The sequence below is a fragment of the Chelon labrosus genome (genome assembly GCF_963514085.1).
Source record: "Chelon labrosus genome assembly, chromosome: 20".
Taxonomy (NCBI): domain Eukaryota; kingdom Metazoa; phylum Chordata; class Actinopteri; order Mugiliformes; family Mugilidae; genus Chelon; species Chelon labrosus.
The window spans coordinates 8,980,342-8,996,512 of record NC_140353.1 but is presented as its reverse complement, the minus strand read 5'-3'; the positions used below and the strand labels follow the sequence as shown (position 1 = coordinate 8,996,512).

The 16,171-nt window shown below is 41.4% G+C and overlaps 1 protein-coding gene across 3 annotated transcripts in view; it reads right to left on the bottom strand.

The window, feature by feature from the left end:
• The window catches only part of stxbp6 (syntaxin binding protein 6 (amisyn)), a 140,883-nt gene extending 125,113 nt beyond the window's left edge, over positions 1-15,770 (bottom strand). For all 3 annotated transcript variants that reach the window (XR_014699661.1, XM_084569298.1, XM_084569297.1), the window contains exons 1-2: positions 15,465-15,770; positions 6,924-7,138 (exon numbers count right to left, since the gene is read on the bottom strand). Coding sequence is in view for 2 of the 3 variants with exons in the window: in XM_084569298.1 (XP_084425424.1) it covers positions 6,924-7,077 (154 nt within the window). In the remaining variant the exon portion in view is untranslated. The remainder of the gene's footprint in view (positions 1-6,923; positions 7,139-15,464) is intronic.
• Between the last annotated feature and the right edge of the window lie 401 nt (positions 15,771-16,171).

Sequence of the window (16,171 nt, the reverse complement as noted above, 5' to 3'; positions counted from 1 at the left end):
TTTATTCCAAAAGTATTATACATCCACAGTTTAACCATTTTCACAGTCATATTCTGAACTGTAGAGCTACTTCCCTCAAGATTACAGAAAATATATACAAGGATAGATAATCCACAGCTACACCACAGCCAACTCTATTCAGCTGTGTATACAAAGTGTTTCAAATATTTCTTCTCAGCGCACATAACTTCCTGAAGTCAAATATATTCAAGGATGCAACCAGGTAAGTTGGAAGAAAAGGAGCAGGAACTGGAGCTACACCAACAACCAACAAACAGTGAGTCAAACAGAGTCATCTAAACAAACAACTGTGCACTGTCTAAAAAAAAGCAGCAAAAACAAGCATCGTTTCTGCTAGAAGGTAAGACACACACAAAGGTACACTAAACAAAAACAATGGCAGCTGAACAGCACACAGGACTATGAGCCGTGAGGAGATCATGATGTGAAATTGCAGTGGTGTAATCTGAACCGTAGTGTTGTTTGGACGAGAGGCAAGCAGAATGAGTTGGACAGTAATGAACAGGAGGAGCTGCTGATGGAGGACGATGATAGACACTTTGGCTTCGGTATCTGGGGAAAAAAAGCACTGCAAAGGGAGCTGTCGGAACCACTGGGGCATGCGCCTATTTCCCAACATGCACGCACTCACAAACCGTATTCATTCTCTGTAGACAGGATGAAACAAGCTGGCCATCTCTACAGAGAGAGGCTTTGTGTGCACAGTCTACCTGCAGAGCTCTCGAGCCTTTCATCTATTAGCTCCACTTGCTGTGTGCAGGTGTGTTGGATCCGAGCATACTGGATCACTCATTAGCCTGACTCCACGTCTGTGAGATCCTTCCACAAATATTTTCCTTTTGTCTGTCTTAGAATCAAACAAGTCATTTGAAAAATGCACAAGTCAAAAAAACAAGTTTATCAATCATATTTATCCCAGAGCTGTTTTCCAACAATAACAAACTGTTTCTGTGAGTTATGAGGCCACAGGTGTTATGGTCACAGGAGAGGACACACTGGATCCATAACAGGAGGCTCAGTTGCCACAGAATAGTGATAAGCGCCAAGGTCAGTTATGTTGTAGCAGTTCCCGCAATTGCTGGGAACCTTTCTCATGTCTACTGGTGCCTGTGTGCGCATGAAACCTGTGCATGCTATCTCAAAGGGAGGAGGGAGAGATTTATATAATAAGGGGGTAAAAGTGAGGGATAAAGGCAATCCATGTTTAAGAGAGTAGTGAACCTCCCACAAAAATGAACTGAGCTGCAAGAGCCTAATTAGTCTAGATGAAGTCTGCCAGATACAAAGAGCTTTTGGTATGCATGGCACGCAAATGCGTGCACACAGGCACACACACAGACTTACAGCTAATGTGGTATTAGAGTCATGCTGATGTATGTGGTCCGGTGTGAGTGGGCTGTATGTCTCTGCTCTCTGTAAATACTGGGAGGCCAGCATCAGTCACTGCTTCCACAGAAAGCAAAACCTCACGACAGAATACTGACCACCCACACAACCCCGCCTGGCTAAACTTTTGTCCAGACTCCCTAATATGTTTGGGAAAAAAAAAAAAGTTTTAGCAGTGCAATGCAGAGCCCACATTACAGCAGTCTAGGAAATTGTTTCAACTACAGTAAACTTAATACCAGCTACAGAGCAAAAGATGCATTTTCCCATAGTGAAACAAGGTTACGATGACAAATATAAGCATTTTAGAGAAACCCTCAGTAACTAAAGGTGTCTTCAAATAGACGTGGTTTCCTATGATCACAACTGTGGAAATTTCAGAGAGATAAGAGTTCTTGAGTCATATTATGTTTGCTGACATAGGGCTTTCTTCAGAATTTTATAACATTCATTCATTTTCTGTAACTGCTTGTCCTCTGGAGGGCCGTAGGGGGGGCTTGGTGCCTATCCCAACTGTCATTGGGCTAGAGGCAGGGCACACCCTGGACAGGTCTATTGCAGGGCTAAGACAGAGAGACAGACAACCACTTTAGCCAGGACATTTGCTTGCTAAACTGATAGCATCGTTAGCCTGGCAGCTGTATTCTCACAACTGAGGTTGTTAACTGGAACACCAAGCATTTTATATACATGAATTCCCATGTTGTTACCACAAGCTCAAAAGTTCAACTGGAAGGCACCATAAGCCTCAAAACTGACATTAATCCTATGATTCATTTTCCTTTTTCCATTTTAACAGTGAAAACAGTAGGATGTCTTCCTATCTTTAACTGTAGTGCATAAAAACCTTCTAAGATCCTTATGAATATATATCCATAGTCTTCTGAATACAGAATCTTAGACAGATGTGTTCTTTGGACGGCGCAACCAAGGTCATAACTGATTTCTGATTGAAGTAAACAGTTTAAAATACCAGTGAGCTACACAGTCTCCTCTCCAATCCATCTTACCAACTAATCAATAATCACAAGGGCATTGGTGACGAATGGGGTGGAGGCAAAAGTACACAAATGCAATAAACAAACTGAGATGGTAACTGTAGCATCGTTTTTTTTTTTTCTAAAGGGCGAGAAAGAAGAAAAAACTGATACTGGGCTCTGTGTGCATTTGACAGACGGTAAGAGATCACTGTCACTTTAACAAAGGCTCACCATCACACACGTGTAAGACAGATGAGAGTCAGAGTATTATATACAACTGTCATAAATCACCAGCATATAAAAGCATTTAAATTAAATACTCCCTTTGTATCATATGATTAAAAGATTCTTTCCACGTAACATTTTTCAACATTCACTTGATCAACATTGAACATGGTGTAATGAAAAAATGATGCACTTGAACCAAGATGTCGGCATTTGGTTCTCGGAGGATCACACGAATAAGACGCAGCCTACGCATAAATTTAAGCATGTAAACAGCCCTCAAAACAACATGCCTGCATAAACACATAACGCACAAATGCCCCCAGCAGCATGGATGCCCACACGCTTCCCACATGGAAATTCATGCATTAACATAAAGCATTGACGTAGCCAAACGCAAAAAAAAAAAAAAGTTAGGTAGTGGAAATCAAAAGAATGGCATTTCCTGATGTGATTCAGAAACCGACAGATGGTTTTGCAATCCTCTCACTAAACCCGCCTCAGATGCCAGGCTGCAGTGGCAACAGTTCTTTCACAAACTCACATCCGTAAGAGCAAAAAGAGGTACTGAAAGTCACGAGAACAAGGAGAAAGAAGAAACAGGGTGGGAAGGCAACAAAAACATGTTTTCCTCTCGGATCTTAAAAATATAGACGAAAACCATGTAGAATAGGCTACCTTCAGTGAACCTTCCCAGTGTCTTATCTAGTTCAACGGGCCTCACATCTCCCCTGCCAAACATTCTGTGGGCGGTCCACTGTTTCAGCCCTAAGGTCCAGCCACGAAGGCACCACGTGAAGCCTTGTGATCAAAGAGAAAGCTCGCTAACCAACTCGGTCCATGTTGAGCTCCTGGCATCGCTCCAGCACACTCCTATGTCGTCAAGACCCCTGATGTTGTTGTAAAAGCGTTAACATATGTTTCTGTGTGCAGTTGAGCAAGTGAATGTGTATGTGCGTAAGATCAAAGGCATCTTGGAAATCTGACCACAAAACCGGCAAGGAGGAGCGTTTAGTTTTGAATCACACTTACTACAACTGAAGTCGATTCTGTATTAAAAAAAACGCAATTGTATATTATATGAAAACAATTTAATTCATTGTGAAACTCCTTTACTTTCCTTTTTTTCTGCTATATTTTAAGATCCAGATCTAAATCAGATCTACTGGTTAGACTTTGTGGACAAAAACATTCTTCTCCCGGAAATCTGTGCTACAGGGAATTTAATAATATTACTGGTGTGGTGTGCTGACATAAGACTGAAGCTTTCCCCCCCTGAAGCCAAACAACAGTAAGCTAAGTGAGCAGAACCAGTCTTGTTTTCCTGGAGCCACGTGTAACTCTGAAACAAGAAGCCCCTGCTCTCCCAAGTGGCAGCTGCCCAGGCTTATTGTTCCACTGATAAATGTAGCTCTCTACCTAAGACAAACAGCCGTGTGTTGAACAAAAAGACAATCCAAAGACTCTCCCACAGTGAAACTACAGCTGAATGCTGTGGTTACAAGGACAGCAGTGATTTATTCCAAGCAAATAATAAAAAAGTAAACGCAAGCAATCGTCTTTGGATTCATATTAGATGAAAATATCTCGCTGATACCGAGACAGATCTTATGGCACCACTGCAGGATATGCTCTTTGAACTGGAGCAGCAGTTTCAGCCTGGTGTTTCATCCTGGCACCCTCCTCAGCACTTGTTTCCTTTCGCCATGATATGCCACATATTACATAACTCTGCCACTGCTTGGCCTTGGGGCCCTCAACTATCTGCTACTGTAGCATGAGACTGTCAGTGACCTCCATCCCCCACCCATTAAATACACAGAAAGCGCTTTCACATACATGCCGAACACTCAAGAGTCACACAAGTGGCGCTGGGAACAGTGCGCTGCCTGGTTTCACACTCGAGCTGGGTCTAGTATACAGTACACGCACAGGAACACACACAAAGAACAATGCTTTGCTGGCTTGACGAAGTGCCACATAACTAAATGAACTACGCAACAGTGCTTGCATTCAATTCCGTATTGTGGTCCGAAACATCAGCGTAGTCAGGAGACTGTTAATATAAATTAGACAGTGAAGCACACTGTGGTAATACACAAGACAAATTTGTGGTTGTGGTAGTGGAAGTGAAACAATGCAGCGTCTCGTTTTAGAAGATTATGCTACATTAATTCTTACACTTAAGTACTTAGGGCTTTTCAAAATGATAGTAAGATGCAAATTCTTTCTTTAAAGATTAACACTTTTTTAAGAAGGGTCTTGTGTCTGCGCATAATAAGTAGTCTCAGTCCTAAATGTAAAAAAACACCCTCATACTATCACAGGGAACACAGCTATTGAGCTGCTTTATATAAAAAGTAAATGAAGTGAGAAGGCTACAGTCAACATTAGGCCTCTACTTCCTTTCAAAAAGTTTAAAGCCACTGACTGCAGCAAATCTCCATAAAAGTAAATCTGTGTAAATCCTCCACTGAAAGCAACTTTAAGGCACTTTAAATTGGATCCCCCCTGGACGCGTCAGTGGAGATTTAAGACTGACCTTGCCTCCGTCAGTCTGCTTTTCTGTCCGGGTTATGCTGTCTTTCAGTGTATGAGAATGAGCGGCCCCACAAACGTAATCTGAGGATAAATGTTCAGTTAATGAATACAGAATGGGGAACTTTACATGAATGCACGAATTTCCTAACTTTTTCTTATTTCCGTTCGAGTCAATTGTTATTTGTTTACGATGGGAAAGCACAGGAAGTTGACTTCCTTACGATTAACTGTCAAAGTATTTTTGCTTTAACTAAAATGTCAGCAGTAGGGTGATGTTGGGGAGTGCAGGGACAGAGATATGGGCAAAGGCTGTATGTAAAAATTTGAGATCAATTAAAATGCAAAAAGGAAAAACAACTGATCCGATCTGAAGACATAATGCATGAACCGCCACAACTCTGAGGACCAGGCAAGATAACACTGCTAACTTACAATCTTCACATGTGGCACCAAACTATAGTTTACATTATAGGTCAGTTTTTAGCCTCAGCAAATCCATATATTGGATTTGCAATGTCTTTTGTAAAATTGATGTCGTCATTAGTTGCACTTAAGAGCCCTGTTGAATGAGGTAAACACTGTCTGTACACCTTGTTTGTTTGCTATGTACGATTGCCTCAGTTTGGTAGATAGCTAGATGTGAACTTAATTGACTTCGTCACGTAAATCTATTGTAATTTGCCTCAACTGTGTATCAACAAACAGCTAACATATTAACACTGTCGGCAGCTACCTTTAGAAAATATCAAAAGATAGCCGTTTACTGAGTGGTCTACGGAAATGCTGTAAGTTCAGCATCAAGTTGCATTCCTTTACTCAATAAGATCTGTTTCTACTAGTGGAAAGATCACATAAGATCAGATAATTAACGCATTTCAACGATGTCAAGCAGATTAAACAGTCAAGGCATCCAGTGGCTTTCACAGATTTCAGAGCCCAGATGAGATACAGAGGTGAAGTCGGCAGCAGGGAATATGATGAGATTGGCGTTACAAGAAGTGAATATTAAGCGGTATTGAAAGGAGAATGTGAAAGGAGAAGTGAGTCATCTGAAATCCATTGGAAATACAGCGTCTGCTCTCTGAAACATGCAGTTTATTTGTAACTTGCGCTTGACACGAGAGTGTAAACACAGAGGCTCAGTGTTGAGGAGCTTGCCTACTGCAGGGCAACCTTGAATTTGAATCAAGTACAGACAGAGTTTCACTGGCATTTGTGCTGTATTGATAAACTAAAGTATTTCTGAGCCCTTGGCCATGCAATCTGCTGCTGCCAACGCAGAGTTTAATACATATTAAAATTGTAACATTAAGAAATGTCAATTATCTTCATAGGCATTTCTGCTGGCACACAAATGAACAGATTCTTGCTATTCTCATCAAGAACATTATGCATGGCTAATTCAATTAACAAGCAATATGTCAACTAATGTTGTGGAAAGAAAAACACAAAATAATTAAAACCACAATTTCTGGTGAAACTATTATTCGATTTGAGCTTAAATCTATTTAAAATGGATTGACCTGAGGCCTAGCAGTAAATTGATTTAGCATGGCAGGCTATTGGCAGAGAAAACGTAAACATGCTCATCAGTGTGAACATTAGAGGGGGAATTAAGGGAGACATGTTGAAATGTGGCTTTGGGTTGCAAGAGCACAACAAGGACACACACACACACACACACACACAAATACATAGATGAACACATAAAAACAACTGAAATGCAGACGAAAACAACTGAGAGAGATAGAGGTTCTAATTTGTGCCGACCTGAGAGGCAGATGAAGGTCATGTAATCTCCTTGACCACCAGTGGCCAGGAAAGGAATCTTTTTCTTCGTCCTCCGCTTCACCTGCACAGCAGCAAGCATCTTCTCATCGTGGGGTGTGAAGACCTCCTTGTTGATGACCGACTTGGCACTCATCTCGGAAGTAGACAGGAGCAAACAGCTGGCGAATGGTTTAAGTGGAGAGGTTCAGTCTTCACTGTAGATGAGAAGAGAATAAGGAAACAGCAAATGAAGCTATGTTGAAATAACGGAACCAGTTAACCAGGTAAGTCTTACTTGTCCCAAAATACAAAAAATAACCCCAAACTTTTCACTTTTATCTGTTAGTATCTGGCTTTCCAGATTGTTTGGGTTTCACACTTGTCGGCCCAGTGAAATTGGCCCAATGAAAACTGTTCATAGTGTGAAAACTGAGGGCAGATGAACAAAATCATCCTTAATATAAAGTTACTTGCTCACGGCTTTTACACTGACCAGTCCCAGCATATGAACCATCTTCCATAGTACTGTAGGTAGGTGGTACATGTCAAAATAATAGCTACTTTGAATTGATCAATGTTATTCACTTACTCACATCACCTGTCAGAGGTTTTAATGTTGTGGCTGACTAGTGTATGTCTGAGTAGTGTGCGACAAGTTAAAGCTATGCAAATATTAGAGGAATGCTCTGAAAAACAAACTAAACAATGAGAAATAATTATGTAATGAAAGAAGAAAATTATAAAGCTTATGTCTTATATGTATCTGTCCAGAACCTCAACCTTGGGTCAATCCATAGCCTCAGTCTCTGGTGAACACCCACACAACCCATCTGAATATGTACAGTCTCCACAGCTCACAGTGTACAGCACATTAAAGTAATCGTAGGGAGTAAAGCGTAACCAAAACAGAGAACAGTCGCAACTTTGTTTTGCTGACAGTCTCCACATTCAGTTACTCTGAATGTTTTGCCAATGTTCTCCTTAGAAGTGCTGTCAGTTTAAATGACTTCACCTAAACGAGACTGGAAACATACCATGATAAACCCAGCAGTATGTCCGATGATGTCAGGAAAAACTGTGCTGTGCTGTGCTGTGCTGTGCTTACTCGGCTTAACTGTGCTCAAGTGCAGGATTCGGTCATAAAGAAGTGGACTAATTAGGTCAAAATATCCCCATGAGGACTGTGGAACTTAATCATTTTCTCAGCCACACATATTCATTTGAAACGCATAAATAAGCACCGACGACCACATACTGCACAGGCCACCCTGCTGCTGCTGATGAACTGATCTGTCAGTCTCAACCAGAGGATGAATTACTCTACTGCGAGGCAAAGCAAGCCAGACTGCAAAACATTGTTTTCATTAAAACTTGCTTGCTATTTAACAACTACCCACAGACGCCGAGTTGTTTTCTAGCACTGCAGCAAGCTTTAAAATGAGTATTGAACGACAACAAAAACAGAGGAAAACAGAGTTTTTAAAACTTCTCTGACTGATTATCACAAAAAGCAAAACCTGCGGGAGAACAAAACGTGCACAGCCACTTTTCCAAACTGAGTAGCTAAAAGGCTGCTATTGTTGACTGGTGGTCATTGTTAAAGTAGGATTACGTCAAGCCAGAAGGAACACTTCAGCAGGAGTGCAACATAAAAGCTTTGGACACAAAAGCATTGTTGCTATATAATGCACTAATAAACAGTCCTGCAGAAGAGGCATTATTTCTTGTTATTGTGTCGAGCCTGTCAGCTCGATGGTGATTTCTAAAACACTATTTAATGGTGGTTCCTTGTTGAATTGCATTACATTTTCTACAAAATGAGATGAATTATCACTTCTTTGACACAGTCAGACAGGTTCAAGGTACAATGTACTACAAGACCACATTATGAACTGTATTGTTAACGTATACATCTCGTATAAAAGGCCCATTCAGACATAAGAAAGGCTCTCTTCCTCAGCTTAAATGTGAGATTCAAAAGGGTCAACATGTCCAGAACTAAGTAGTAACAATAAAACTGTGCACCGTGTTCATTTTTGTAGTTCTAATCAATTGTTTCTGTATAGAACAGCTCTCTTTCTATCCATCTCTGCCTTTTAGCAACGCAAGCCCTCACAGTAAACAAAAAAACAATGCCAAGAGTTTGTGGAGAGTAATTAGAAAAGGCTAATAAATATGCCTTATTTTGGAACTGAAAAGATGTCCAACTTCCCAACATACATTTTCCTATAAAAAGAAGTCCAGTGTTCTTTTGCATTCAACCCTGTGTGAAAAGCAGGACCGCGCTTTCACCAGGGGCACTTTAAACAAGTCAGACATCATGTAAAAACAGTGCAAAACATGTTCCAGCTGTAGAGGATCAGAAGACCTGAGCATCATGTCCACTGAATATTATGTCTTGTCTGTATCAGAGATTTCAATCTACACATTCTGTCGTCACTTAACTGGATGGCAGATTAAGAAAGCAACACCAGAAAATCAAAGATAATTGCTGAAAAGCCACTGGCCTTATTGCTGTATGGTAGCAAATCAACACATCGGAGTTCCTCTCTGTGGAGGCTCTAATCCCCAGCATCTCTCCCTCTTCTGCACCATCCTCCAGCTTAGAAGGAAGGCTCCCCTCAAGCTGTCACCAGCGCATATCCCCCCTCAGGTGGCCCACTGAAGCATGACAGGAAGGCGGGATAAGGAGATGGGGGATGCAAGGAAGAAAACAAGAAGTAGGAATAGGAGGAGGGGGCCGACAGGAGCCTCTAGGCGGTGAAACGTAGCCAGCCACAGTGTACAGCTTATGGTTCGACTTTGAGCGGTCTTATGCAATGCTAACAGCGCAAGACTGTACAGTTGTAGCCAAGGAGCTGCTGAGGCAGTGAAAACGACACATATTTTACGGCTGCTTATCGCCCCATTTTCAAGCGTAGCCCCTTTCAAAAACACTTCATTACCGGTGGCTGTGTATCGCCAAGCGGTGGAAGGAGCAGCATGGTTTCTGCTCATTTCCTTGCTCCCTCTTGTGTAGTGTGTTAATGTGAAATGTGTTCAGCCACTGCTCACTGCTCTCCTGGGATTTCTCCGGAGTGTGGTCTTTGAGTTAGCCTGCACAGCCACCTCTTTAAGCATCAACACAGTCCTGGTTTCCAGCTTGTGCTTCCAAGCAAACGGGGACCCGCCAAAGCAGTTGAAGTAGCAGAATAAGAATTAGAGTAAACTGGCCCAAAGACAGGGAGATAATACTAAATTGTAGGTTTGTCGTTAATTTTCTCTGGACAGACATAAAAGCCACACCAGCAGTTGGCATCGGCTAAAAATCCATCTAAGTCCATCTGTAATCCATCTAGTACCAAATATATTTACTCTGCTGCTTGCGTAATTAAACATCTGGTAGTTTATGTGAAAATTACTTAGAGAGCCATTAGAAATCAACCAAAATGATGTGAAATAGTGAGCTACTGCTATGGATAAATACTGAGCTGAGGCGTATTAATGGACAACTGAAATCCACTGCCAATAGATCTTGTGCGTGTGTGCAGTTTATTTAAAAATGAGTTTATGAAGGCTAAGGCTCGTTTGCAGCAGTGGGGTTTGATCAAGTTTCGGTTAAGGTAAGAGCAGGGGTAATGCATACGGAAATAACCTGATAAGCATGGCAAAACTCACATTTCTGTGTCTTATCTTTACTCCTTAGAGAACAGCAACCACAGCACTGAATGTGAATTGGAACTTATCCATATATTCGTCATTGTCAACCTTTTGTATATTTACAGTCCTGGGAAAACTTGAAAAGCCATTTTCAAATACGGGGGAATGCAGAGAAAACTGGCCTTTAGGAATTCGCTCCAAATACAGCCCTTCGTAGAGTTTACATTATATGAAATAAGCATGTTCAGTAAACATACAGGTGCACTGCACTGGTGTGTCGACATCTTCTTCCCGGTAAGTCCACAAAAAGACAAGGAGTAACAGAGTGTCAACGTTATCACTTGCAGTTGGGGCGTAGGGTAAGATATGCAGTTAAATAAATAAATATCCTCGTTTAGAATCTGTTCATCTCTGCTCCTCCCACACACACACGCCGGCGAAGGAAAACCTTCAAAGACAAAATATTTCCATTCACGCCACGTCGCACTCTCAAAGATCTATGAAAGGAATAAAACACTTTGCCTCGTCTGCAGCATCTCATGCATGTCTTTCATGTTGAGTCACAGCTCTGTAAAAGGCCTTGATTTTAGACAGAAGAAAAAAAAAAAAACCCTCCTACAGTGCACCCATCTTCATGGACTAAATCTTTAGAGAGTGATGTCATTCATTGGTGTCCCTTTCTTTCGTGGAACAGTATCCAACATCGCCGCATGAACAGATGGTCAATGTTACCTCTCATAAAATAATTGAGAGATTACACTATCTCGCCTGCTGTTTTTGTGGGGTCAGTGCCAGCCTGTGATGCATTAATGTTTAATCTTACATTACTACAGCAACACACTACAAATAACTAACAAAACTTAGGCTTGACATACACAATAAAAGCCTTCCACTAACTTTTAAGTATCACATTTGTTGGTAAGGGCCAATAATACCAAGCATTATAATTATGTTACACAGCTGCATGTTCCAGTTCATGCTGCATAAAATCTAGCTCTGGTATTTCATAGGCAAGGAATGAAAGTCTGTGAAAGAGAGCCCAGTTTGGGAAGCCTTTCTACAATACCTGAAAACTGCACTTGGGGAATCAAACAGCTCTCTTGGTGGTAGAATTACTTTGAAACTTGATCGTGAAATATCAAGTTAAACTATTTTTCTCTAAATACCAAGTCAAAAACAAGCACAACGGTAGGGCAGCTTATTCAAGCAGGGTACGACTACAGGCCTGATTTAGCCGTCCAACTTCTGAGATCTAGGACCAAATCCCTCCTTCAGATCCAACTCATGCCAGTCAGCAAAGCTCATTAACACAGTTTGTCTGCCATCTCAGACTTCCAGAGACCTTCAAATGCACTTGATTTAGCCAAATGCACTTTACTTAAAAACAAGTACTGGACTGAAGGAGTGGATACTATGCTAAATATTATCACCTGGCTATATAAATTATTACAAACTTGGTTTATTACAAATCTGGTACTCCAAATTCGGCATCTGGCTTTAAGTTTTCCTTGCTGACACTCAGATACACTAGTTTCTAAGATGCTCTCTCTCCTCGTGCATCATTTTCTTGTTTGTGTTCTTGTGTCTGGGTTTCTCACAACCAAATCCAAACTAAGAGTTGTTTCATGTGTGACTCCAGGCTTGAACCGCACTATTTAGTTTTCAGATGACAATGTGAAGAAGGAAAAAATAAAAATAAAAAATAACTCTAGCTAGGCTTCTTATAGTTGAAAAGTTTGTCCTGCGCCGGGGGGATCAAACCGATTTCCAGGCAATTTACAGAGAAATCCACGTCAACATTCATAGCTGGCTATTCTGAACGATGCTCCGACTGGAATTTGTAGGCCTCTTTATTCTTGAGGGGAGTGTTAAAAGGGTTCATCGTGAAATGTGGAGCCGTCTCATAATTTAATTGTTCTTTAATCTGAATTGTAAATGTAAATGAATCCTGTCTCTGTCATGACTTCAATGGGAGTTGCGTGTTTCCCTTTACAACGCACAAGGCAACCACCATCGTACACCGTACATCAAAAGGTAAATCACAATGCACACAATACGAGATTATATGCAGCCTGATTATGAAAGAGGAGATGCCAAAATAATAGCTCTCCATCAAAGCAGCAGACTGAAAGAGACCTTTGTCTTTTTCCTTAAAAGCAAAAAATATGTAAGGACACATCCATGTGTGTATGTGACTCAGCTGCTAGGGAAGGCTATATAGTGCCAGGGAGACGTGGGCTACCCATGAATCAATAAATGACATGCCAGGCTTCCAAATGAGCTCTCTCTTTATGGCCCAGCACCTTATAGCCATAAAACATTTGAGAGGGACTGGGTAAACATCAGAACAGCAAACACAGAGCACTTACCAACGGATGTCTACCAACACTGAAGGAATCGCTACCACAAAAAGTTATGCGCTGAGGCAACGGCATGTGTATGTACAGTAAGATAAAGCAACATTCAGAGTCAGTGGACAGAGCAAAAATAACAGATCGGGTTGATATACTTGGATCAACAACTGGGCAAAATTCTCAGGTACTCAGGCAGCCTAAATTAGTCTTGTGTAAATACTGTTCAATTATATTGCAAACAGAGGAACTTTTTAACATCTCAGCCATTCTGTTATGCAGGGAAGCTAACCACAACCTCACTGATACAGATTACTCAAGGACTTTTAATGTTTGTGTCACTTTGCCAAAAACACTGACAGACCGGTTTTGTTCTTTGTTTTCATTGTACGATCCATTGAAAAAAAACAAACAAGGGTTTTTATGCATTTATGTCCACCTCCAAGGATATGTCCCGTCGAGCTGCCGAACAAGCTGAGGTGGTGGACACACGGGGGGAGCCAGCTTTACATTAGGCTGACTGTAATTGGACACTGAATTATGGGGGAAATGTATTAGCTTATCTTTTATGGCATGCCAGAGAAAATTAAACCCTGAACTCCCGCATAGGAAGAGGCAATATTTTAGTGTAAGTGGGGTAGTTAATGCACAGGGGGAGGATTACGAGCATCACAGCTAATCTGAACTAAACGGCCTTCCAGGTCCCAACCTGTCATTGAGATACAGCAGTAGAGACATGTAGGAACTCCTCCTCCTCTAGGCTAGTGGTATTTAAATAAGGACGGCTTTTTTTAACCTTAAGACTTTGCATAAACCAAAACGAACCAGTTTCCAAAAAGGGAATGGTTATGGTTAAGCCACAGTTTTTTGACTGAAGATATACATTCAGCATTTGTTTGGTTTACGGAACCCTAGGTGGCCCCTGAGGGCTCTAAACAGCTGCTTAGTTTGCACATGCCTTGATAGTGTTTTGCTGTGACGTGCACAAACGAGTCATTAATTTCAAAAACCGGCTTTCAGATTTTTTTTTTTTTATACAACTTCTAAATCCTGCTGCACCTATTCCCCAACTGTTACATTACACTAAAAGCACCTCACTAAATATGGTTAATAAGCACCAGCTCAAACCTGTTATGCAGCCTCTATTTTCTGATCTCCAGTCAGAACAAACCATTTGCTCTGATCAGAAGGAATTTTAAATCGGCTCGAACATGTCAAAAGACTATTCTGATTAATGTTTTGGAGCAAACGGCGGCCATAAAATTAAAAACCACCTCCTTAATATTCTGTAGGTCTCCCCTGTGCCTCCACAACTCATCTGGGAATGGACATGGGCCTTCTGAGAGCGTCCTGTAGTGTCTGGCACTAGGACATTGGTAATCGGTGAGTTTGAGTCCCATGGATGGAGGGGCCAGGGGAGGAGTTTGTAAGCAGGGTCAATACCTTGGGCTACCCTTCATGTTTTTTAAGAAGTTCCAGAGCAATATTTGTGGGGCCCAGGCTGCATTTTTCCTTCGAGCTATGGCTGTTGCTGTCGGGAATGTAACTGCTATGGGATTGGGGGGGGGGGGGGGGGGGGCCTTGTCAGCAACAACATTCAGGTAGGAGGTATGTGTCTAAGTAACATCTGCATATATGCAGGGCAACAGAATTCCCAGCAGGACATTGCATTGCACCAGGACGATCAGTGTTATTCACTTCACCTGTCAGTGGTTTTAATGTTGTGGCTGATCAGTGTATCTCATCAGATCATTACATAAGCTATAGCATCCATGTAAACAGTTGAGAAGTTGGATTCTCTAATGTGAAGTATTTCATTAGAGATTGGGTTGCGAGATATCCTTCAAGTAGACGTGGCCAGTGATATGTCAAAAGAAGTGTGTCATGTCGCTTTATGAGCAAACAGACTGATGATACAGAAGCACAGCCTACAATCATAACACTCCAGCTATTCGACTTGGACAACACCCAGATGCACTTTGGGCTAACAGGAATTTACTGGAATATTTGCAGTTCCAAGTCATACGTCTAACAGGCGTATAACTTGTTCTGTTCAAATATTGGCCAGTGTCAAGGCTTCGCACCAAAAGAGTCTTTCCGTTTTCTTTTCAGCACTCACAGTGGCACGAGTCTCAGCAACAAAACAAGAAGGTGCGGTTCACCTTGATGTACGCCATAAAAAAAACAAAAGGGGACATTTTTTATCAAGATAAATAACTGTTCTAATTATTTAACAATGTCTGCTTCCGAAAGCAAAGTAAATTAAAAAAAATAAAAATAAAAATAAAGCTTATAAAATCAAACAGTTTGATAATGACACGCCATCACGCGCACTAATAATTGATGAGCCACAGGCGCGCGCGCACTTGATTCCGCCGCAAAGTGGCTAAAAATGTTGACGCAGTCTGTGCCAACTATCCATCCATAGCGCAACAAACCATACGAGGTTATAAAACAAATAAACTTTTTTGTTTTCTATGAGGAAAACGTTCAAATTTACAACCAGTAATCTAAGAAAAAAAAAAAATAAGTAAATATTGACGTTACTCACCGATGTGTTTAAGCCTCTTTTTTTTTTTCCACGTGCGGTCCCTCCTGTTAATTTCTCCAGCTGTCACAGTTCGCCCACTTTTTTTTCCAGCAGCTTCTTCCACGTCGTTGTTGTGAGCTGTCCTCTCAAACTAAACGGGAGCATTTCGCGTTTAACATTTCGCGTCGACTCCGTGTGACAGTTGTTAGTTTGTGAGGGGAGGGGAGTTTCTTTTTTCTGTTTTTTATTTCTCTCCCTGCCGTCGTTGTCTGTGAAGAGCCAGCTCGCCCGACTGAGCGCGGACTGAGAGAGCGTGGATGGGGAAACCAGTAGCAGGTCTCCCCCCCTCACCCTCCTCCTCCTCCTCCCCCCGAGACGCACAAACCCTCCCGCCCGCCAATCACGTACAGTGTCACAACCACACCACACGTAGCTGCTCCTCGAGTCTGCTTGTTTTGGGAGTAGAAGAAGAAGGAGAGCGATCCCAGACTAACCATTATAAATAAGGGCTGTGGATGAATGTTTATTTCCAGTTTTAAAGTCATAAAACACTCGAGCACACTTCCATATTTGGCGTTTTAACAGCTATTTAAATAAATAAATAAAAATAAAATACTATTTGCTGAGTGTTTTCAAGAGGCAATAAAATTTTATGTGTCAAAAACACACATTACAAACCAAAGAAGAGGCCTGATTACCTTTAGAAGTGAAATTAATTTCTGACTACT